The following is a 26,883-nucleotide window of genomic DNA, read 5'->3' as shown; positions in this document are numbered from 1 at the left end:
ATAGTGACCACAACTTCTCTTTGGAAAAGAAGACTCGGTCATAGTAGGACTATGACTTATGTTCATTAGAGGGATCGATGGTACTTAAAGAGACAGATGTAACTATAGGGGCATAATGGTTATTGGCCCAGCTATACTTACGAGCGATCTATGAAGGGTTGTCGCACTACTGATTGGTTAATATATCTGTGGTAAGGAGAGTTCTGCTGTCGGTCTTTAGTGAAGTGTTTGGTAGTTAACGGATGGTGGATCCCGTGACTAAAGAGTTTAGTCAGTTATTCATGTACTGTTGGAGCTTCGAGCTACAGGTCTATAAGGTCCCCTCGGTAGCTCAATGGATTCAGTTGAGGATTAGTTCTTGATGTTGATTTGAAATATTCAAATTGACAAGAGGTATTTTAATTATACATGATATAATCGGTATGATGTATGAGATACATCTAATGGAAGATTGATATAAATGAGATTTACATTAAGTACCATGGAATAGAAAAAGAACTATAGTTTATATGTTTCATGAGATGAAATATTAAAACTATAGGTTATGAATATAGTATGATAAGTTGGTTATCATTTATATTTATAATAATATTAATTATTGGATAATTAATTATTTATCTTTAATAACCAATTGAGTGGGTGGTTATTGGTGATTCATGATAACCGTGAGATAAAAAGAAAATTGTTTTCCAAAATTTTAGTAAAGTTTTTTACAGAAGGTTGAAAATTGATTTTGAGTTTTTTCGCTTGCAAAAAGAAACTCACGGGCGTTTGTCAAGTAAATATCGATTTACTAAGCTACAATGTGTTTTAGTAAACGATCGTGTATTGTTTTGTAGGCGACAAACACCAAGCTAAACGATGAGCTAAACGATCGCTTAGCTTTTGTTACTTATAACACAATTATTTATATATATATATATATTGATATAATTTTATTTAATTTCAATATTTTTTTTTAATAATTTATTCTTCAACAACTCTTAAAAGTAGTTTCTTTACACTTTAGAAAGAAATTTTTTACTATATAAATTGAAATTGAGTAGTTAATCTTAATTTAATATATGAAAATAATTAAATTAGATTTTTACATATTTACGTTTTGCTTATTTTTAGAATAAAATTTTAAATAAATGACGCGATTAACCCGAACCAATCCAACCCAAATATTTCATGGTTGGGTTGGGTTCATTTTTTAATAAGGGTTATTTGAATCGAAGAAATTTATAACTGTAACAATTGGGCTGGGTTTAAAAAATCTTCAAACCCATTTAACCTAACCCATTAACAGCCCTACGAATAAGGGTAAAAGCCATTTGTAGGTTGAAATGGAGGAAGAGTAGGATTGGGGTTAAGGTTTATTTGGGCGCGAAGATTTTTTTTTGTACGATTGGCTGATTTTGCTAAAAAAAAACTGATGTAGATGGCACCCCTGTATTGGGTAGGACAGTACCAAACGTTAAAGCTGACGTTGAAGAAGAAGACACCTTTGGGAAGGAGAAGAAGCACCTGGTGCTCTCGTACCATGTAATAAAGTGTGAAAGGTAATTTGCTCTGTGTATTGAAAACAGAGGCAGGGGCATTCATTTTAATGGAGAAAAATAATAACACGTGTCCAACAATGATTGAATACAAAATAACAACAAAAACATAAATGAAAAGGAAACAACAAAGGTATAAACGAAAAAAAGCACAATATTGAAATATCTTCCATCAATTCAAGCATTAATTTTTCTCATCTATTTCACCATTCCTAGAGACTTATCCACGCTCCCAGAAAGACTTGGGAGCCAACAAATTTTCATGGAAGAACATGGAAGCTTGCAATACTTAACAGAAGGAGAAAACCCAAAGAAAAGTGAGCCTAATCGGCTGACTTGTCCTCCATTTCGTTCAAGCATCTTTGCAGCTCGACTAAATCTCCACCATAGCCACAAATACAGATGCTACAACAAAATCTCAACTCTCATCGTGCCTCACCATGGACTTCGATAAGGTTCTTTTACATTCTGTATCTCTCTCTTTGTGCCTATCGTTATCTATAATAAACTACATTAACATATTAATTACAAAATTAAAGTAGTATAAGGGTAGAGAAATTAACACCGAAAATTTTTATTGTGGTTTGGTCAAACTCGACCTCCATCCACTTTCCTAAGTGCCTCTTGGAATTTTGAATAAGAATCTCAACTTTTTCCACATATTAGAGCCCAACTGCTACATTGATCTTTTTGCTAGTTCAAGAGTAATCTCAATATTCTTTCCATGGATTAGAATCAAACCATTACAATCGCTCTTTTTCGGGACTAAGAACAACCCTTAAAAAATGTTCGGAAAAATTAAAGAACACACTTAAGAAACTCCCTAAAAGAGTCGATTTATAAATTTTGACCTCATAACAAATCTATCCTCACCATACATAAATCTCTCTCAAGAATACGATGAAAAAGAATAAAATTGAAAGCTTGTAGAGAGAGTAACAATGGTCGCTTAATGAATTATGAAGGATTGAAAATAATGTGTAATTGTTATTTTAATTTTGTAGAAGATGAAGAGTTTAAAAAGAGAAAAGAAAAGGAAAAAGTGAAAACCAAATTCAATTTAGGCCATTGGATGTTGGTAAAAGAAAATTGAATGATGGAGATTTAAACTCAACAAACCGTTAGATGCAAACAAAATATAATATTAAATTCTTTTTCCTTTTAAATTTATTTTCTTTTTAAAAATCTAACAAAAAAGCAAAAAGTATCCAAAACTAGCCGTTAGAATTTAGATAAAGATAATATTAAATTCATTTTCCTTTTAAATTTTATTTTCTTTTTAAAAACCAATCTAAAAATCAAAAGGTCATCATGTGTCACTTATTCATTACTCCAAATGGCACTTTTCAATTGGTCCACTTTGATGAGAAATATTTTGTCACGTCATCAACTCAAAATTTTTGACAATTTTTCTATTGAGCTTGTTTCGGCCAGTTCTTCGTTTGAGCTCTGATTTGAGTGATTCAAATTGCATTGAAATATTTATTTTGAGCTTTATGCAATAGACTATTCAAAACACTAAAATTTTTAGTGAATAATTCAGGTTTGTTATCATCGAACATTAATTAATTAATTAATTAAAATCAATTATTTTGAGATTAAGGGCCAAAAAGCCACAAAGGGCTCTTTGGCTCTATAACCTTTTCCAGTAAAAGGTCATTTAATCATCTTGCCTTCAAAGCATGACTCACAGACTAGTAAAGAATTCACTCTTAATCAATCTCTCAATCTTATTGAGATTAATGGGACCAAACCTTAGATGCCAAAAGTGGGTGTTTCCTTTAGGAGAAATTCTTTGTCTTTTAGTTGTTGTCATTCTGAACATTTTAGTATTTAGGACAACCTTTGTAACAATCGATTTTAGTACATACAAGTTATTTTCTATTGAAGTAGAACCAATCTCAATCCCATTCTTCAAAATAACACTTTATTTTCAGAAAAGGAAAGAGAATATATATGTTCAATCAAACAAGAAATTGAAAATAAATTTCTTTTAATTTTAGTAATAATATATACGTCATCTAAGAACATATATTATTTCTTGTTAAAAGCTAACTAGAGTCTGCCTACGACTATAGCAAAAATGACATCTCTAGTACCAACTCGAAGATCTCTCTAGCTTCCAACTGTCTCCAGGAACTAATTCTCTAAGAGGAAGAACAAACGTGATTAGTGCCATTTAAATCAATTATCCAAGTAAAATAATCATTCTCCACTAAACACATTTCTAAGACAAATAAATCACATTTACCATAGTTGAAATTCTTCATTTTATGGAGAACGGTGGGATAAACTTGAATCCTCTTACTAGAAACTCCAAATTTTATCCCAAAGGTCAAATCATTGTGATAGACCTCATTTGAGTTGGAAACATTTACTTCCTCTACTTGTTCCTTGACGTTCAATAATGACTGGAGTTCATTTAGGGAGCTGACATTATTGGTTTTGTCAATTATAAACCCATTTTACTTGAATTGTGAGGATTCTTGCCCAAACAATTTTTGCAATCATTGCATAATCTCAAGTGCAACAAAAATACTCTCATATTTTTTGGCTAAGACATCAAATATGCTCATCAATAAGTAAACTCAGGCCTTATTATTGTCCTTTGTCCACCTTTCATATGCATTACGTACATCTTGTGTTGCATTACATACCCCTTCACTGAACGGATACACTCTCAACCAATTATTGCACCAGAACAATTCTTATTCCTATAATAAGTAATCACCATTAGTTCGGTCAAGAAATCATTAACTTGCTTAACAATTTCTCGTAAGCATGACCATTCATTTTAGACCTTAAAGTTCTGCCCTGAGCTAATCGAAGGGAAAAATCGATTGGAAAAAAAAACTAAAGTTATCCTATCCATTTATGCAAACCATTCGAAGGGGGATACTCCTAAGGCACCTTGAAGCCAGGTAAAAAGATCTCTTGCCTATCTTCTGTCCCACAACCAAATTACTGGCATAACACATGATTTCAAATGGCAAATTCCATCATAAAGGCTGAAGAATGGGAGCACTAGTCAGTCTATCCTTGAGAAGGTCAAAGGCCTTCTAGCAATTGTCATCGAACACGAACGACACATATTTCTGCAAGAGGGAGGACAAGGGCAACGCAATCTTGGAGAAGTTCTTGATGATGCACTTGTAAAACTGCACTACCAAGGAAAAGTCAAATTTCCCTAATGTGTATAGGATATGGCAGGTTAGAAATAATGTCTATGTTAGCCTTATTAACCTCAATGCCTCTAGATGATACTAGATGTCCTAAAACAATGTCGTGATTGCGGTATAATGACAATTCTCATAATTTAAAACCAAATTTGCTTCGATGCATCTTTTTATTACAAGAAAGAAACTATAAAAACAACCCTCAAAAGAATTATCGTAGACGATAAAATCATACATAACACTTCGATGCATTTCTCAATATAGTAAAACATATACTCATCATGCATACATGAAATGTACCTAAGGCGTTGCATAGCCTAAATGGCACTTTTCTGTATGCATACATTGTTGGGGATTGTGTCCTCAATCTCATGGTTTGTAATGTATAAACAAAATTTATTTATTTAAAAAATAAGGAGTTATTTTATTTACATTCAAAATTGTATAACTCAATCCAATAAACAAGATCCAAGGTTATTTTATGTAAAACATGTATGTTGTTGGCATACAAGTGGATCATGTTTAAGTAATAACCTAAATGGTCTGTGGTATATGGATAAGGTTGGGTGCCTTATCCTGGGGACACTACGGATGTGGTCCACTTTGTAATTGTTACAATGGTTGTAAAGTGTTACAAACGATTTGATCCTAATCGTTCACATGGAGACATGTGAGTGAAGGTCTCCTATACAAATAGTTTGTAGAAGATCGAACTGTAAAATGATTAGTCTTTCTTTATAACGCCATTACTTGAAAAGACTTATATTTCACTAAGATGACCATAGGTAACTTAACCTTAATCTTGAGTGAGTTTTGATCTCCTACCTATGAGAGTAATCATGTGATTTGTATGGGTGAGAGTTACAAGATTCGTCGACTCAATATGCCTACCATTTTAGGGATTTGTCTGAGTAGGGAGCTGAAAACATAGCTACACAAGATGGAATTCACTCATTCCTATCTTAAGGGTAAGTAGATGAATTGATTCCTCAAGGACTGATTGTAGGTATTGAACAATGACACATCTCATTGGCTAGAGATGTCTAGTTTATAGTTTGATTATAACTAATTGTTCATTAAAGGGATCAAAGATACTTAATGAGTTAGATGTAACTACATAGGTAAAATCATAGATAAACACTTACTGTTGATTGGTTATATCAATGGACACAGAAATATATCTATCGTGAGAAGAGTGCAGTTGTAGATCTTTATTGAAGTGACCTACAGTTAATGAATGTTGGTTAATTAATTAAAGAGTTTAATTAATTAATCTCATATCATTGGAGCTTCTATATTGTAGGTTCATTAGGTCCCCTTGCTAGCTCACTAAGGATAAAATAAGGAACAAATGGTTTTGATATAATTTGAAATGTTCGAATTACTTAAAGGGGAAATTTTATATTATTGTGAGTAATATAAAATATAATGTATATTGATATATTATGATACATAGTTAATTATAAATATGACTTATAATTAATACTATATATAAAAGAGGCAAATATTTGAATAAGATTCAAATTAATATATTGTATATTGATACATTAAAGTTAATTATAAATATGATTTATAATTAATAAGAGAGATAAAAATTTGAATTAGATTCAAATTAATATGATGTATATTGATACATTATATATAGTTAGTTATAAATATGATTTATAATTAATGTACTATGTGAGCGAAATAAATATTTGAATAAGATTTAAATATTAATTAATATGAATGAGATTCATATTAAAGACTATAGGTTATGAGAGAGTTATGCATTTAAATATGATTTAAATGCATGTTTAATTAAATATGTGATATTTAATCAAGGTTATAATTAATTAATGTGATTAATTATTTATTCCATTTATTAATTATTTTTTAATTGAGTATTTAGATCAATTAATTATATTTAATTAAAATTGAATTTTGAATTTAATTTTAATTAAATTAAATAATAATTTTTTTTTATTCAACTCTTCTGCAGTTGTAGGGTAGCGGTATGAAGTCAGGGAGTTATTCCCCTCACGATATTCTTTATCATGGTGTGTGTTTTTGAAAACTGGGTTTTACAGAAGGAAAAATATTACTGCCAAAATACCTCTCTCTTAAGTTTTATCTCTCAATTTATTTGAGAAGATTATCCTCTTCCTTTTCTCAAAATCATAAAGGATCCCACAATCCATTGTTCCTTGCCTGAAAAGAGTAAGGAAGCCCAAGTGATAGTGTCCTGTGTGCTTGTTGTTCATTGAGTTCGAGAGGGAAAAAGATTGTAGTGTAGTTGGAGGTTATTCGTGGCTTAGAGAGGAAATACCGAGAAGATAGTCTTCAACGGTGAGTTTCCTTGTGATCTCTCTCCTCCTTAGTAGTATGCTTTATTTATAATGTTTATTATGTTTTCTTCTCTATGTTTTGTTGACTTCGAAATTGAAATCCAATTGCACGTTGTTCACACGCTTTAATTGGCATTAGAGCCAAATCGTGCATTTTGTTTTTCAATTTGAAAAAACAAAATGAGAATTGGTGGGATTTGTTTATTGCATTATGAATGTTGGGTTTCCAAAAACTGGATGTTTTCGAATTTGGCACTTAGTTTACTGCTTTAATTTTGATTGAAGTTTTAAGAGCCTGTTGTTTTGGACGTATTTTATGCCATCAAGTTTGTAAGTCTGTATTGATCGAGAAGCAAGTGTTGCAAAGAAGATCCGTGGAAAATAGAGCAGAAATAGGCCAAGAACGATTTCGTGCTAGAGCGTAAAGCGGGAGCATTGCAACACTAGGCTTTACGCTGTGACACAGAAGCCCAGTGCAACTATGTTACTGTCGAGCATTTCGATGCTGGAAACAGCATAGCATTATGTTATGGCACAAGCGTCGCGACACTCTCTAACAGCGTTGCATGTGCCCGTTTCAGACGGTTGGAAGTTGTGGATCCAAGCCTCTAGGCAATTTTAGTTGCAATTTTTTTAATTTCGAATTATATGTAATTTTTTTAATTTACGAGGGGGTTATTTTTTTAATTTTTTGAATTTTAATTAATTAAAATTCAAAAAATTAAAAAAATAACCCCCTCGTGTACCTTTGGAGTAGCCTACAAAGAGGCACAACCTCGACTGTGATTCCAAATTCTTGGGATTAGCCTCAAACACATGTGTTGGGCAACCCCGTATGCCGAAGTGACGTGTGTTGGGCAACCCCATCTGTGGAAGTGACGTAAACTAGCTTTACGCCTGTTCTATAACTCCAGAGGTGTTCTCACAACACTCTTGGAAGGAACACAGTTGAGTATGTATACTGCAATCTCTACTACAAGACCCCAAAACGAGTTCAGTAAGGAAGCGTAACTCATCATCGAACGAACCATGTCGATAAGGTTTTGTTTCTCCTCTCTGCTACACCATTCTGCTAAGGTGTACCCAACACTGAGAGTTGGGAAATGATTTCATGTTCTATCAAATAGTCCTAGAGCCCTGAATCTAAAAACTTTCCACCTCGATCTGATCGAAGTTTTAATCCATCTATCCAATGCATTTTCAACTTCAGCCTTGAACTCTTTTAACTTCGTAAGGATTCAAATTTCCGTTGAATCAGATAAACATACCCATACCTAGAGTAATCATCAATAAAAATGATAAAATACTCATATCCTCCCTTGGCTCACACGTTCATAGGACCACAAAGGTCATAATGTACTAACTCTAGAGACTCTATGGCTCGATAACCTTTTCCAGTAAAAGATCTTTTAGTCATCTTACCCTTAAGGAAAGATTCGCACACTGGTAAAAATTTTCTTCCAACTCACTTAGAAGGCCATTCTTCACCAACCTCTCAATCCTATTGAGATTGATGTGCCCTAATCAAAGGTGTCAAAGTTGAGCATTTTCTTTTGGAGAAATTCCATGACGTTTAGATTGAGTTACGATAGATTTTTAAGCATCTCTATGTTATGGAGGGAACTTAAGGCTAACGGTCTTAGCACATACAAGTAATTTTTCAGTTTTGATGTGCAAGTCTCAACTCCATCTTTATGAATAAACACTTTATCCACATTAAACGAAAGAGTATATTTACATTGTAGCAAGCACTTTACAGAAATTAAGTTCCTTTTCAACTTAGGAACTATAAAAATATCTTTGAAAATAAGAAATCTATTATGTAAAGATAGCTGGATTCCTCCCACTGCCATAGCTGAGACGATGCGGTGCCTACTCGCATCGTCATTTCACCAGCCTCCAGTTGTCGCCAAGATCTAATCTCTTGAAAAGAAGAACAAACATGATTAGTGGCACCCGAATAAATTATCCAAGTTGAATCATCATTCTCCACTAAACAAGTTTCTAGCACATATAAATCATATTTACCTTTGTCCACCTTAGCCTTAGCCTTGGCTACCTTCCTTTCCTTCAGCTAGCGAGGATAATTCCTCTTCTAGTGTTTGCTTTGGTTGCAGTGGAAACATTTTCTTTTTTCAATCGAGGCCGGATGCCTCCTCTGGGCGATAGGTGGCGGGTTAGCAGACACTTTCCCTTTTCCCTTACCACCATTCTTCTTCTTCCCCTTTCCAGAGTTAGAAGTAAAAGGTGCAGACTTTGTCTTTAAGGTTAAACCTCGATGGAACGTCTTTGAATATGAGGCAACATTTGCCTCACCTCGTTTCCTCTCCTTACTTTTCAGTAAAGATTGGTAGATCTACAACTCATTGAGGAGAGTTGTAAGTGTATATTTCACTTTGTTAAAAATCACATTGCTAACAAAGTGGAATAAGCTTTCTGACAATGAATGCAGGATAATGCTAACCTGACTATCCTCATCGATTCTAGACCCATTCATCTCCGCCACATTGAAGCGGACCATCATGTTAAGCAATGTTCATGAACAGAGGTGCCTTCTTCCATTTTGGAGTTGAAGATGTATTTCAGAGTCTTGTGCTTGAGCTGTCCATACGGTTGTCCGAACATCCTCCGCAGGGAGTCCATGATCTCACGCGTTGAGACCATGAGCTCATGCTTCTTGGCCAACACATCACTAAGACTGGCCAAGATATAGGCTCGGGCCTTCTCGTTCGCTCGTGTCCATCGCTTGTACGCCTCCCGAATATTTCGATCGGCATTTGTAGCTGGAATAGGAGGATGCTCCTCCATAATGACGAACATTAGATCTTCAATGATGAGTATTGTCGTGATCATATGTTTCCAACTCGAATAGTTGTCACTAGTTAGTTTTTTGGCGTTTAGCAATGAAATTGTGGTTGTAGCCATTTTTAAAACTGTTGCTGAAAAACGAACAAACTTTTATAAGACTTTGCTAAACCACATTTTAACCAATTAGATTTAGCAAAACAGTTACCAAGTATCCTAAGTGATTAAGACTTCTATTTTATAATGATACCCCAGCAAGGAAAGAAAAACGTCACCGATGGGGTGATCTGATACCTCTTCACTGAGATGAGACATTCTCAACCATTGAGTAGAATCAACTCTTGGAACTGAACCTAACAGCTACCATTTATTCGGTCCAGAACTATTAACTCAACAATTTCGCGTAAGTGTAACCCCTCGTTTTCGGCCCCAGAGTCTCGCCCTAATGCGCCCACCATAGGGAAGAAGCAGATTAAGACAAGAGACTAAGTAACCTTATCCTATACAGAAGATCAAATAAAGAAACGCACAAAACTTCCATCCTATAGGGGGACACTCCTAGGGTTCCTCGAGGCGATGTGCAGAAACTTTATTCAACCTAACGAGAGAGACCGTGGGATATGCTGTCACACTTTCCGCTCCCACTTACTATGAACATTCTTTCCATCTACCCTAATATTGACCTACCCAAAACCATACTTTAGGGGGACACTCCTAGGGTGCCACGAGGCCGAGGGTAGATATAACGATGTAGACAATTAAAGAGAGAAACGCGAGAGGTTTAAATGAAGCATCAAATGTCCCAAGTACCTCCCACTGAATGTTCTACCTAGGGGTTCATTAACCTAGACAATTCGGCGACTGATTTTAGTCTAAGTCATTTTTTATCCACTCAAAAACAACTTTTGTCTTTGAAATAAAAACAAGTTAAAGAAGTCACATTAAACTCTTTAATGGACTGTCCTTAATCTTGCATGCATGTATCATATCTATCTATTTACCTTTCCATGTAGGTTCCCAGGTAGGAGTGCTTAAAAATCCTAGCTTAGACAGAACCCACCTTAGACAAAAGGTCTCTTATTGATAGATTTGCTACACTTTAACCTTTTATTAGTAATTTAATCCTATTAAACTGATTAAAAGATTAAAGCCTATGGTTGCTAATCATATTAGAACCGTGATCTTAAGTCTATCTCATCCAAGTTTTAAAACAATTTTAAAACCATGATTTAAACCTAAGTTGACATGCATGTCTTTCTTATTGGTTTTAGTTCTAATTTCCTTATAACTTTTATAAAAGAAACAACTAAAATCATACATTGCCACACAACTAGGTATTTATAACTCTTGTAAATTTAACCTATGTGTCATGCTTCATGCAATGTCCGGTTATTACTATACATAACTTTTACATACTAGTAACAAACCAATCACACATGCTCTATACATCCTTATACTATAACACTTATAGTATAAAGATGATGCATGTCAATGCTTTGTGCATGCATAAATATAACTTTTATATTACATGATGCATGAGCATGCTCTTACGTAATTTAAATCATGCTTCTCTAAATCATAACACTTATGATAAAGAGATGATGCATGACCAATGCATAACCTAAGGTGGGATTTCTTCTATATGACATACCATATGACATATAAATAAAACATAAATCCTATGTATATTAACACAGATTAATGGACTAGGATGAACCACCTCAAAATCCGGAAAGAAAAACTCTATCTATTGTATTTTTCCACCGAGGAAACTGATTCACAAGCGAACTAGGTCTTGAACCGCCGAGCGAAGCTCCCATCGTTTAGTAAACGCTCGCCAGGTGAACGATCATGTAGTGCACAAGACTACAACACGTGGATGCTAAATGACCGTTTAGACGACAATGAAGCAGTAAAGCCCGATCGTCTAGACGATCACTTAACACGTGATAGGTAAATGATTTACTCTACGATCGTGTAGCCAGTAACTCAGCGATGAAGCTTGCTGAGTTACATGATCATCTAGTGCGCACATGTAAAATAGCTTCCGAGTATCCGATACTCAACGATCGTATACCCATCGTCTACACGACCCGACCAATGCTTGGTCGTCTTCATCCTCGAAGAAGAGCAACCCTTGTTACGAATCTTCTTCACAAATGACTCACAGACTCAAACTTTTTGAAATTACAGATTTGATAGCAGTTAATATGCCCAAAAACGTAGAGAGCTTTACAATTAACTTCAAATGTAAAAGAATTTAAACAAACCGAGGCATCATCCTAGAAAACTCCATTAATCCACATATCCACAAACGATTTAACGCTTAAACAGAGAGTAGACATGCTTCACCAATCGAGAATGTAAATGCAATTCTTTGCATAAATGAATTTGGAATATCAAAAACCTGGCTCTGATACCAATTGAAGGAACTTTTATACAAGAGTATCTCTGAACGGAAGCGGATCTTTCCAAAGACATTGTGACAGAATTACCACATTTACATTCAAACATACAGATATGCATCATACTATAAATTATCGGCATGCTTTAAGGTTAAATAACAAGAAAACAAGAAAACTTACCAGTTGAAGAACCTTTCTTCACAGCAAATCTCACTCTCTCCAAGGAACGGGTGCTCTTGCTCTCACTGGAACGTCAAGCTATCGTTCACCAATACCACCCATCGTTTACCACGAACGGCCTCCACACGAACAGAAGGAATATGGGGACAACACCACTACTTGGAACCCTTAGTATTCTCGGTGTGAGAATCCAAAGAGTGGGCTCTGTTTAGATTTGGTAGAGGGGAGAAGGATATGAGGATTGTATACAACGATCAAGCAAGTGGGAGAAAGCTTAGTCTATCGTATAGACAAAATGCTTGATCGTTTAGATGAAGTACATGATCGTATAGTAAAAAAGGCAGCGATCGTCTATACGATCATTTAGTAAATGCTTGGCGCTAAGCGATCGTTTAGTAAAATGTAGGTGATCGTTTAAAAAGAAGCGCGTGCGTATAAGCGATTGTGTAGTAAACTTGAGCTATTGTATAGTCTCTCAATTTACTAAGTGATAGGAAGCATACACTTTGTGAGCAAAATTACGTGATCTCTTGCAAAATGAAAATGATTTTCATTTTATTCTTCAATTACGAAAACTGATTGAAACTTCCCACTAATCGTTACCAAGAAAACGACGGCCAATTATCCCATAATTGTCCAATTAATAATAATAAATATAATCATATTATATTCATTAACTATAATTTAATATCACATATATAAACCATAGTATTTTCTCCTCCACTAGATATAAATTATATTTATATCCATTTTCCTCCAATTAATGTATCTCATACATAAAGTCAATCATATCATATATAATTAATCAGTTCAATTATATTATATATAATTGAACTCCCTCTTGTCAATATGAACATTTCAAACTGACTCAAAAACTAATTCTTAACTTGAATCATTGAGCTATCAAGGGGACCTTATGAACCTATGGCTCGAAGCTCCAACGGTACATGAATAGCTTAATAAACATTTTAGCCACGAGATCCACCATCCTTTAGTGCCAGGCATTCCACTAAAGACAGAGAACTGAACTCTCCTTACCACAAATATATTTCTGTATCCATCGGATATAACCAATCAATAGTACGATAACCCTTCACAAGTGATCGTAAGTACAGTTGGGCCAATTTACCGTTTTGCCTATGTAGTTACATCTAACTTCTTAAGTACCACTGATCCCTTTAATGAACAATACAACATAATCCTACTATGTGTGGACACCTCTCAGGCCATGAGAAGGCGTGTGGCACCACAGTGTTCAAGTCCTGGGATCAGCCCTTAAGGGAGCAATCTATCTACTTACCTCTGCTTTGGGGAAGGAGTGAATTCCATCTTGTGTAGTTGAGTTCCCAGCTCCCAAATCAGACGAATCCCCAAAGTGATAGGTTTGAGTCGGCAACTTGGTCATTCGCACCCATGCAAATTAAAGGACCGCCCTCAAAGGTAGAAGTTCCCAACTCGCTTAGGATTGAGGTCATGTTACCTATGGTCATCCTAGTGAAGTGAAGTCTTTTTCATGAACGACATTATCTAACGAGACGTTAACACTTCGTGGTCAGGTCTTATACAAACTCTTTATATAGGATTCCCCCGCTCGCACGTCCCCACATGAATGATCATGATCAGACCATCTATAGCAAGTTACAACACTTGGAACTATTCCACAAAGCGGGTCCTATCCGTAGTGTTACCAGGATAAGGTTTCCCCCTTATATCCATATACTACAGACCATTTTGATTATCACTTAAGACATGATCCACTTGTATGTCACCACATACATGTTTAAGTTACACAATGACAACTAGGGATTTTAGTTTATTTGTTTGTGGTAAAGCAAATAAAACATCCAATGTTCAAAGACAAGTAGTGAAGAAAATATCATATATTATACATCACAAGAGTTTCTACAAAATTGTGTTTACAAACTACAGGACACAGGACTTTAAGGCATCATCCCCAACAGCTTTATGGGGCCTAATTTTTGTTGTCACCCCGAAAGGCCTTAGTGATAGAATTAGACTCTCCAAAATTTCAACTTAGTAATATGTGCACAAGGAACTAACCAACTAATTTTTCCACTATCTAGAGAGGAAAAAGAAAGAGAAAGAAAAAATAAGTGAAAAAAGGAAAAGAAAAAAAAACCTAATAAAGAGAGGTTTACTCCATTTTCCTAGGGGCATGATTAAGGGGCAGTTATGACACCCATAGTTTCCCTCTAAGGCGAAAGTGTTCTAGAGAAATGAGTAGATTAGGCACCTTTAAAGGAACTCGGCCCACAGTTGGATGTCTTGCACATAACCCATATAAGCAAGCCTAAACGAAACCAATTTTTTCATGAAAAGGTCTCTTCGCCATTTGCTTAGAAAATAAGAAGGATAACAAGAAATTAGGTTGATTTTCTCTTTTTGCATGTTATTGCCACTTTGGGGTCAAGGAAGTTTAATTTATGACCTTTCGAGCTAGAGTAAAGGAAAACAAATTGAGGGCCTTATAAATCTATTATGGGTTTAGTTTAGACTTAGGTAGGAGGGCTTTGAACTCACTTATGCATGAATAGATTTGAAGAAGCTTTCTTAACTTGCCTCAATTGATTGCTTGTATTTGGATTATATTTCAGATTTTATGTATGATCTTATTAGGTTGTTAAAATGACAGCAACGAGCTGTGCAATTAAACAAACATATTTTTGTGCATGATTGTGTGTTTCTACCTTACTTGGGACGATCAAAAATTAAATTGGGAGTGTTTTGATAGTACCATAAAAGTGTTATTTTTTTATAACTTAATTCAACTTGATTCATGGATTTTACGTGTTTATTATGTTATTTTTCCTAGCTTATTAGACTTCTTATGTGGAATTCTATTTAGTATAAAATTTGTTGTTAGCAAAGTTTCCCCCCACAAATTATGAGGTAAACCTAAACTATTTAACATGCAATTAACCATGTCATTTAAAGTCCGGTTCTTTCTTTCAGTTACACCATTTTGTTGGTGTATAAGGTGTTATAGTTTGATAGATTATATCATTAACTTCACATAATTCATAAAGTGATGATGATTTATATTCACCACCTCTATCAGATCCGAGTATCGTTACTTTCTTTTCAAGTTGATTTTCAATTTCTGCCTTATATGTTTTAAAAATATTAAAGGTTTCATCTTTAGTATGTAATAAATATACATAGCAATATTTACTACAATCATCAATGAATGTGATAAAATATCTCTTACCACCTCTTGTGGGAGTACTTTTCATGTCACACATCACTGTGGATTAAATCAAGTAACTCATTAGTTTTTTTCTTAGATGAAAATGAATTTCAAATAAACTTTGATTTAGCACAAACTTCAAATTTGGGTCTATTATCAATGTTAAAATTCGGCAATAGTCCTAAGCTTACTATTCTATTTAAAGAATGACAATTGACATGCCCCAATCTAGAATTTCATACATCACACAACTCATTAATATAAGTAAGAGGGTTGTTATTACTATTATTCTTTCACATTTGTGCCAGTACATTCAGTTTGAACATGCCATCACTCAAATAACCTTTTTCCACATACATACCCCTCTTTGTCAGAATAAATTTATCTTACTCAAATACAAGCTTGAACCTATTTTTATTAAGTAGAGTTCCCGATACTAGATTATTTTGAATCTCTAGCACATGTCATATATCATTAAGAGTAAGTCTCTTTCGAGAAATCCATTTTAGCAAGACCTTTCCCTTGCCTTCCACAGAGCCAGTTGAAGCAATTTCCATGTACAGCTTATCACTGCCATCTTGATTCTCATTTGTAATGAACAATGACTTGTCCTTACAAATGTGCCTAGTAGCACTAGTATCAATCTACCAACCTTTGATGTCTGAAGCCATATTTACCTTAGAAATGATGGCAACTGATCATCATTCTCCAGGACGTTGGCCTGATTGTTGGAACTTTGTCTATTCTTGTGTTTGCACATTGCAGCGGTATAGCCGCTTTTACCACAAACCGATCAATTTCCTCAAATGCGCTTGCTAGCATCAGTCCTTGACCCATGATTCACATTTTTCTTCTTGAAATTTTGCTTCTTGGGTTTATGCATTGAACTTTAGCAATATGAGCTTTAGCTTCGACTTCTAGTGGAGTTTTATCTCCCTTTTTGTTACCCTCTTGTATACGAAGTTTCACCGCGAGGTTCTCCATGGATCCTTTCATTTGTACTTAAGATAACATTTGAAGTCCTTTCAGGAAGGAGACAACTTCTCAATCACAGCAATAACTTGGAATGGTCATTGATGTCCAACCCTTCACTTTGCAAATCGTTGATGATAATTTGCAATTCTTCCATCTGGTTGACTACTACCTTAGGATCAATCATTTTGTAATCTAAGAATTTTTCCACAAGAAATTTCTTAGTACTAGCATCTTCTTAGCTTGTACTTCTTGTCAAATACATCCCACAATAGTTTTGATGTATTGTAGGTATTGCAATAGATATTATACAAAGTTTCCTCAAGACCACTAAGTATATAATTACGACACAGGAAGTCTATATACATCCATGCTTGCTTCGTAGCTTTCGTTTCAGAAGTTATAACTTCTGGTGGGGTGATTGGGTAATCTTCCTTCAAAATTGAGCAAGAATTGACGTGGTGAGGTAGAAGATCATCTTCTGTTGCCATCTCTTGAAGTTGTCTCCTTTGGACTTCTCTGGTTTTCAATACAGGGTTTGACAATGAGTGATCCCATCATGGTAAAAGTGGAAACATTGATGGAGGAGTTTGCTGCCATCAATTCAGATATTAATTGTCTTCAGATTGTTGGGAAAAATAGTATACAAGAAATTATACACTCACAAACTGATTACAACTCAACTGGAAACAGTACATTCAAACTTAAGCCAGATGATATAACAATACTTAGATATGGAAATAATCAAATAGTTGAAAGAATCTCAAAACCTTTATAGACTTAAAATGTAGTTGAGGCATGCTTCTGGTAAGCGTTGTCTTGAAGACAATTATTCGTTCTGCACAGACTGCAAGCAGACTACAACAATCGTCTCAGTAGGATACAATGACTGTTTTCGATAGAACTGCAACCTCGAAGTACTCGGATCTGACAGAACTCTTGGATACTTGCTCCCAACTCAACTCAATCAAGAACAAAAGAAAGAAAAAAAGAAAAAAAGGGTAGAACTCTTCAATTTGGAATGAGATGCAACAAATAAAGAAACAAATTGCTATTTATAAGCTTGTAACTTAATAACCCTCCAAATTCAAAATAAATCAAATAAACCCCAAATTGAAACATTTGTCAAATTTAACTAAGTTGTTACTTGACAAAAATCAAACATAACCCATTCAAATAAAAGAAACTACAAATTTAACTTCAATACATATTAAATTTGTACATGAAACTTCATCTTAATTTGATGTTTCAATCCAATTTCAAAGTTTCTAACTTTGAATTTATTCTACATAATTAAATTCATTTCTTTATATTTATTCAAATGCTTCACCTTTTTTCATTATAAAAACCCAACAACGTGCACTTGCGTTACACCAAAATTTTGGAATCATTAAGCCAACCCACTACTAGTAAAAGCCAAACCAATTATATCTATGCAAAGTTCAACAAGATATGTCTGCATAGCAAATGAAAAGTGACTTAGATTTTCGCTCAAGGAAAGTTTTTTGAAGACTCTGGTCATACTTGGCTGATACTGACCATAAACTCATACTTTGCTGAGGTTGACCAGAGGATCATACTTGGACGAGACAAAATTTAGTGAAAAATTTAGATTCAAATGTGTAAATCTTGAAATATAGGAATTGAAATTAAACAAAACTCTTTGTTAAAAAAAAAAAAGAAGAAGAAACAAAACTCAAATATCAAAAATAAAATTGTAATATATTGAAATTTAAAGACTAAATTAAAATCGAACTCAAGTTAAACCGTAATATTTTAAAATTTATGGACCAAATAAAGATTAAACCTAAAACTTAAGAACCGAGAAGATATTTTCCTACGTGACTTGCGCTCCCAGATTTCTTTTTGGGTCAGATTTGAAAACCAGTTGGTTTTTCTTTCTTTTTTTGCTTAGTTGTCGAAACCAGTTGGTAATTTTCTTACTAGTCTTTTGCTACTTTTGCAGGCATCTATTTTATTTTTTTTTTCTTGAGCTGAGTTATACAAAAATAAATACTCCTAAAAGATAAAATTGTTTGAAAATTCCTAATCTACCCACGGGATTGATTTCGACCATTCTGACTTTTTGTATTGTGTAATGCTCTTCCTTATAAAAATAATTAAAATATTTAATATTTAAGGGCAATTTTTTTTCTTCAATATCAAGAGGTCCGTGGTTGAATTCTTCCCCCCTCTATTTGTTCTAAAAGAATAAATCTTATCCACAAACCGTATACGTTCAAATTCACATAGTTAGATCAATAATTAATAAATAATATAATTTTTCTTTAATTTAATATTACGTGTAATGGGATTCCAATCTTTAATATTTTGATTGATGATATATACCTTATAATCTATTAAAAAAATAAATACAACTAGTAAAGCAAATTGATTACGACGATTCGACTAGGTGTAAATGATCATCCTCAAAATTAAATAAAGATAATTTTTAAAAACAGAAAAATAAGAGAAACTATTTACATAAAATAGTAAAATTTAATTTTTTTTTTAAAGAGACTGATAGAAGTCTATTAATGTCTTAGTGATAGGAACTGATAAAAGTCTATCATTGATACTATGTGATAAATGCTGATAGAAGTCTATCAGTATTTTTTTTTTCTATTTTTATAAATAATTTGATATTTTTTCTATATGAAATTTTTTTTCATTAAATAATTAAAAATCTACGTTAAATTATTATTATTATTATTATTTTTTTGACTAATGTGATGGAAAAACCAACCCATCAATATTTGAATGGTAATAAAGTTGTCCTAAGTTCACTAACTATATATGCTCAAATTGACATATATTAGATAATTAGTTAATAAATAATATACATTAATAATATGTGACTTGTGATTCGAATCCCTAACATCTTGGTCGACAATATATACCTTAATCTAGGCTCTGTTAAGTAATAGACACGACTAAAAACTTACTTTAAATTTCCAAATTAACCTTACAATATTGTTTACGATCCTTCAACTACTAGCATAATGCCTTTCCTTATAAATATCTAAATATTTTAGACCCTTTTTTTTAATTTCACAATTATGATGTGAGAATTGAACCATCGACATTTGAATAATAATTAAGATATTATATCCACTTATTATATATATGTACAAATCGGCATATACGCTAGATAAATAATATGTGGAATGAGTATTTGAACTTCTAATATTTTGGTCGATAATATATCTTAATCTATGCTTTGGTTGATCACTAGTTAATAGTAAATTGATGATAATATTTTGAGTAATAGTATAATATGATAATTCATAAACCATACTAGGAAGGAATAATCATAATATATGGCTTGATCGATGCGTGTTTGTTCTTCTGCTTACTTAGTTTTAGTTGTCCTTGTTCTTTTCTTAACTCATCTGTTTGATTGTGAGGTTCAATTCTTTTATTCGCAATTCAATGTTAAATAAATAAATTAAAAAAAAAAAAAAAGTGATTAAAGTAGTGGAAAATTTGCATGGAAATTCGGTACCTAAATGTTAGGTAAAATTCTAAAAGTATATGAATATGAATAAATGTGATGACTAACAATAGTTTTAAAATCCACGTGACTGTATTTAATTGGAGGTGGCATAGAGATTTACAATACAACCTGGGAGGAAAATAATTTGGTCATATTAGTCCATTCAATCTTTTTCTTAGAAGAATTATCTGAAATCTTAGGAAATTTTAATAAGTTGTCACAAATTTTTTATATTTCATTAACCAAAAAGAAGTAATATTAACATTTTAATTTAGTACAAGTTTTGTGAGCTTGAGAATGAGAATTAACACTTTTTTTTTTTTTTTTTACATTACATGGTAAAAAACAAACTAATGTAATGTTTGGAACTTCATTACCGATTTAAAATAACAAATAACGGATTTCAAATCCTACTTTTTTATACAATTTTCTATCGTAACAAAAAATGGAATCACTCCATCTAATAAGATTTTTAGTTTTTATTTTTGAAAATCGAGTCTATAAACATTATTTTCATCTTCAGATTTCTTTCTTAATTATCTACTTTTTATCAATGGTTTAAAAAACCAAGCCAAATTTGAAAACTAAAAAACGTATTTTTAAAAACTTTTTTTTTTTTGGAATTTGATTAAAAATTCAACTATTCTACTTAATAAAGATGCAAATCACTAGAATGAATTGAGAGGAAATAGGTTTAATTTAAAAAAAAATACAAATGAAATGATTACCAGACGAGACCTTAAATTAATTGAATTTCGCCATTTATAACTAAATTATTACTTATTTAATCTTGTTATACTATAATTTTAATTTAACAAATCATAATTAAAAATATATAATAATAAACATTTTAACTTTAATCTTTTCTCTTTTAATTACCATTTAAACATTCAATCAAAGTAAACAAAATTTAAAATTATTCCTCAAAATTGGAATAATTTGAGCTCCATTAGATAACCATTTAGTTTTTTTTTTTGTTTCTAAAAAATTTAGCCTATTTTCTTTCCATTTTTTTTATCATAATTTACATATTTCTTAAGTACAAGAGTTATAATATTAGGCAAATTTCAAAAATAAAAACAAGCTCTTTGAAAGCTAATTTTTTTAGTTTTCAAAATTTTGCTAGATTTTTTATACCATTGATAAAAAGTAGATAACAAGAAGAAGTATTTAAAGACGTAATGTTGAAAAATAAAAAATAAAAATAAAATGATTATCTAAGAACACCTTAACTAAAATAATTTTTTCTTCAACTCTCTTAATTTGAAATGGAGGGTAAAAGATAAAAAAGGCCACAGAAAACCTGAAACATTTAATACCGATATAGAACGGTATTTTCTACCCCTTTTATTTCCTCTCATAACATTATTTTGTTAAGTACAACAGAGATTGTGGATGCAAATGCAATCTGCTTTGTTCGTATTTTTTTTAACTCATTCCCTTAGCCAATAAAATGTGAGATGTTTTACTGCTAAAGCTGACTTTTAATGCAGTTTTTCTCTGTTGAATGTTTTAAATTTTTTAAAACTTAAAATATACCTCAAAATTTCTTAAAGTTTAATAAAAAAAAAAAAAATAAAATAGAAGTCGATATATCTCAAATTAAATCGAAAAAGAGAGAAGATTGAATGAAAATAGTGGTTGTCGACGTTAGCTCCGATTGGGGGTAGGCACGGCGTCAGCTCCTGTTACATCTAGCAGCAGGCGATGGCCTCAGCTTCATAAAGCACCAACTCCGGTCAGATCTACGGCATTGCAACACCGGCAGCAGGAGGCAACAGATCAAATGTATTGGGCATGAAGCCCCGGCAGCAACGGTTTGAGCTTTGTGAATCACCGACGGTGGCAGTGACGTGAAGCACCAGCGCTAGGGGCGTGGCTTCTCGGCGACAGTAGATGATAACATATGGAGTTGGAACTTAAGGTTAAATTACCCTATCAAGACGTCGGGAAAAGTTGGTTCTCCCGACGGTAATATAAACTACCATTGAGATAACCTTAAAAAAATAATATCAATTTTTTAACTTCCACCGATTCCTCTCTGCCGTCGAGATAAGTAATTTCTCCCGACGTCTAGACGATAGCGTTGGGAAAGGTCTAAAAAAAATTTTCCACAATTTTTTATACTGACGGTCTAAAATTACCGTTGGGAATACCTATTTTTCCAACACAATTTAAACTACCGTCGAAAAAACCCATTTTTCCCTATGCCATAAAAAAAAAAGGGTTTTCTTGATGATCTTTTTTTTGGCATCGAAAATAATCTAATTTCTTATAGTGATCAGTAGGTGCACCAAGATATTTTAACTAAGTTGACACATCCCTAGCACTCTCATCATACTCCAAATCCAACTTTTTCATTCTCCATAAATATCGTACTTTCATATGTTGAAAAATCAGAAAACTCTAATTTCATGATTATTCTAAAAGAACTCTACACAATAATCAAGATATATGATTTAAACATAGATGAAAAGTAAAAAATCGATAAGTTATTGAATTACCTAGAACCTAGATCTTAATACGGAAGAAGATGTGATTTGTGACCTTCAAATCAAAATAGGAGGCTAAAGAAACATAGTATGTTCGTGATCCCAAATTCTCTATCATTCCCTACAACCAAGGGTTAGTTTCTACTTTATAAGGAGAGTTAGGGACCCATCCTTCTTTAAACCATAAACTTATCTTGGTTTTTTTCCCTAGACATATATTGAAATCGTACTATAACTTTGTCCAGAACCACAACGGTTTCAAGGAAAATTTTGTTAGCATTCTTCGAATAGAACCATACATTTTATTTTTCATATTTGAAATATAGAGCTTTTACATCATAAATTACCTGAAAGTGAAAGTATAGCATCAAAATAATATATATAATATATCTTCTGTTGGATAATATTTCTTGTTTTTATTCTCTGTAATGTAAAAATAGAAAGAAATATTGTTAGTTGATGTGAAATCTTCAGTTTTCTGCTCAAATTTAACATAGAATTATTTAATAACTTTGTCTATATTCTCTGAATGATCAATGGATAGTAACCCGAGTTAGAAGATGAAGTAAATAAGATTTAAATTAGGGTTTAGGTATGTATGTGGGGAATTAAAGTTTTAATGAAAAAAGGAAAACTGTGGAAGAGAGAACACGTGGCAAAACATGGTCCGTTGTTGGGAAAAAGGAAACCCTAGTCCGACGTGGCAGCACAAGAGTCCGTATATCTAACCTACCCTCCCTCCTTTTAAATGTAACTTTACTTGTACTCCAATGCATATCAAACGCTTCTCGCTCTTCTCTACTTGTGTGTGTGTGTTCTTTTTCCGTTTTGCATTATTAATTAATTAAAACTTCCTTTAATTTTGATGGCCTCCGTCGTGGCTGAAATCCGCAAGGCTCAAAGAGCCGATGGCCCTGCCACGGTGTTGGCGATCGGCACCGCCACACCGCCGCACAGCGTTCTGCAGTCGGATTATCCCGACTACTACTTTCGTATTACTAATTCTGAACATATGACTCACTTGAAGGAGAAGTTCACTCGAATGTGTATGTTTATTACAAATTTTTAAAATGTCTTTTTTCCTACTTAATGTTTTTTTTTTTAAAAAAAATTTGGTTGTTGAATTTTTAGAATGAGCACATGAGTTTCTATATATATATATATTAAGAAAGATATCATGTTATACTCTCTTTTCTGATTAGAAAATAGATCACCTTCTAAAGTTAACCGTGCAATAGTTATGCCAATTGAATTATGCTTATTTTGAAATTAAATGACTTATTTGTTAGTAATACATTCTTTTCTCTTACTCTTGTTTAAACTAAGATAAAAGAATTTGAGAATAGTTGTGTTTTGTTTATATTTTTTATTGGGAGATTTTCAAGAAGAGAAAAATAAATGAAACTATTTATACAAGTAAAATTTAATTTTCTTTGATAAAAGTTTAGAGGCTGATAGAGATTGATAGAAATCTATAAGTGATATTATGTGATAGACATCGATAGAAGTCTATCATTGATACTATGTGATAGACATTATCAGTATTTTTTTTACAAATTTATTGTGGATTAAAACGTTGAATGACTTATATTGGTTAAAGAAAGTTGGCCTTTCGATTAAAAAGAAATAATAAATTAGTTGCTATTATTTTAAAAGTTGACATTTAGTTGAAATTTGAGAAATTCCTCATAAATTTGGGCTATAAATTCGTCCTAGAAATTAAAATTCAAAATTTTGTGTAATTGAATTTTTGGAACCTAGTAGAACTCACTATCATGACCACTACGACACATCGGTAGGTGAAAAGTCGATGATCAGAAAGCGACACATGTATCTGACGGAGGAGATACTTCGGGAGAATCCGAATATGTGCGCGTATATGGCACCTTCTCTAGACGCGCGTCAGGACATAGTGGTGGTAGAAGTGCCGAAACTGGGCAAAGATGCCGCTGCAAAAGCCATCAAAGAGTGGGGCCAACCCAAATCCAAAATCACGCATCTCATCTTCTGCACCACCTCCGGCGTCGACATGCCCGGCGCTGACTATCAGCTTCTCAAGCTCCTCGGCCTCCGCCCCTCCGTCAAACGCTACATGATGTACCAGCAAGGCTGCTTCGCGGGCGCCACCGTGCTCCGCCTTGCCAAGGATTTAGCCGAGAATAACAGAGGAGCCAGAGTGTTGGTAGTCTGCTCGGAGATCACCGCCGTCACGTTCCGTGGGCCGTCGGAGACTCACTTGGACTCGATGGTGGGGCAGGCATTGTTTGGAGATGGTGCAGCGGCGGTGATAATCGGATCGGACCCGGATGTGACAGTGGAGCGGCCGTTGTACGAGTTGGTATGGACCGGAGCGACGGTGGTGCCGGACTCAGAGGGTGCGATCGACGGGCACTTGAGGGAAGTGGGGCTGACCTTCCATTTGCTTAAAGATGTGCCTGGCCTTATCTCTAAGAACATTGAGAAAAGCCTTAAAGAAGCCTTTACACCTCTTGGAATTAGCGACTGGAATTCCATTTTCTGGATCGCTCATCCAGGTGGCCCTGCTATTCTCGACCAGGTAATTATTTCTTATACCTCATTTTACTCTTATTTCTCTTAATTTAAATTTTATATATAAAATATTAGTTTAAATTATAAAATTATTATTTTGAGGGAAAAAAAATACGTCTTGGATATAGATTTTGGTCTAATTTTCAGTAATATGTTCACATTTTCTTATTTGCTAAATTGTTTGATTATGATTATGGTGGGACTACTCTAAGCTACGATCTAGGGTTAGGGTTTTGATCATTATTCTCAATTATGTTATTTTATGTTTGTGACTAAAGGAAAAAAAGACTATTAAAATTTTATTTTGATCCGTTTTTAGTCATTTAAGATTCTCATACTTTTATACAAACACAATGTGTTTGTGTACTCGCAACTTTCCGTTATTTAAATTCTCAAAATAAAAATATATTTTTAAAATTACTTTATTTTAGTTTTCAAAATTTAATTTAAACATCAGAAAATATTTATAAAACGTATACTACACAATTCAAAAATCACAAATTGAAGTAATGTATATAATGTTTAAATTTAAAAAATTCAAAAGATAAATAAATTGTTATTAAATGAGGTTCTAATTCTTTAGTTTTTTTTTATGAGTTTGTCTAATATTATTCAAGCGATTTTGAAGGAGAGATCAAATTAAGGGAAAATACCTCTTTTGTCCGTGAGTTTTGAACCTAAACACACCTATTCTTCAAAACTCAAGGATCAAAAAAAATTTCGCTAAAATTAACCAGAGATTGAAATGTTAACATATTATTTATCGATACATTCATATTTTGAATTAGGTGGAAGGAAAATTAGGTTTAAAGGAAGAGAAGATGAGAGCAACTCGAGAGGTTCTAAGCGAGTACGGTAACATGTCGAGTGCATGCGTGTTGTTTATAATGGATCAAATGAGGAAGAACTCTGTGGAGGAAGGAAATTCAACAACTGGAGAAGGGCTTGAATGGGGAGTTCTGTTCGGGTTCGGGCCAGGGCTAACGGTGGAGACCGTGGTGCTACATAGCATCGACATAAAGGAAACCACCTTGGAAGTTGCCTCTCATTAACACTACTATGTTGTTGCATCATGCTGAAGTTGCTGTAGTCATAAATGAAAAGCAATATAATGATGAAGATGTTCATGGAGATGGAGCTTGAATTGTTTGGTTTGGTTGTTGGCAGTAAATGAAAGTAGGAGTTTGTGGTTAGTCGATTATAAATTGAAGGTAAAAGGGTAAGAAAAGTAAAAAAGACAATTGCAAGATCAAAACTTTTTATGTCCTATTGTAGTAGATGGCTAGTAAGTGTATTTCCATTGCTCCTTTTATCCGTTTATTCATAAATAGTTAACCCTAAAAGTTTATATTGAAATATTATGTTGTACTAGTTTTCGACTTATTGAATTTTAAATTGTTTTAGTAACTGATATTATTCCATATCTATCATCTAAGAAAAATAAAGCCTATTTCATATTATTTTCTATTAATTTGAATATATCAAATAAGGATGGATTAAAATAAATTTTCATTTCATCCTATTTAAAATCAACTCAAAATCATATAAATAAATTATAATTTTAAAAATTCTAGAGTAAATATCAATTTATACCCTAAATTTTAGGGATTGTACAAATAAAAACTTGAACTAATAATTGTATCAATTTTGAACCTTGAACTTTCATTTATAAACATTAATGGATTCATTTAGAAATGTTTTTATACTTAATTGATACAATTATAAGTTTCA

General features: G+C 33.1%; 1 protein-coding gene across 3 annotated transcripts; it reads left to right on the top strand.

Moving 5' to 3' along the window:
- Positions 1-1,705: 1,705 nt before the first annotated feature.
- Positions 1,706-26,559, top strand: LOC120081484 (chalcone synthase 2). 3 transcript variants are annotated; one of them, XM_090317259.1, is made up of 4 exons: positions 1,706-1,996; positions 6,699-7,045; positions 24,402-25,159; positions 25,941-26,559. In XM_090317259.1, exons 3-4 carry the CDS (start codon positions 24,413-24,415, stop codon positions 26,202-26,204), a joined length of 1,011 nt encoding a protein of 336 aa, XP_090173385.1. In that variant the 5' UTR covers positions 1,706-1,996; positions 6,699-7,045; positions 24,402-24,412; the 3' UTR covers positions 26,205-26,559. The 3 variants fall into 3 exon arrangements, with proteins under 3 accessions (XP_090173385.1, XP_090173387.1, XP_038892343.1); XM_090317261.1 differs by lacking the exon at positions 6,699-7,045 and having other exon boundaries at positions 1,786-1,996; XM_039036415.2 differs by lacking the exons at positions 1,706-1,996; positions 6,699-7,045 and adding an exon at positions 23,367-23,648.
- Positions 26,560-26,883: the final 324 nt, after the last annotated feature.

The sequence above is a fragment of the Benincasa hispida genome, chromosome 1 (genome assembly GCF_027475165.1).
Source record: "Benincasa hispida cultivar pf3 chromosome 1, pf3_genome.v1.1, whole genome shotgun sequence".
NCBI lineage: Eukaryota > Viridiplantae > Streptophyta > Magnoliopsida > Cucurbitales > Cucurbitaceae > Benincasa > Benincasa hispida.
This window is presented reverse-complemented; position numbering and strand designations above follow the sequence as displayed.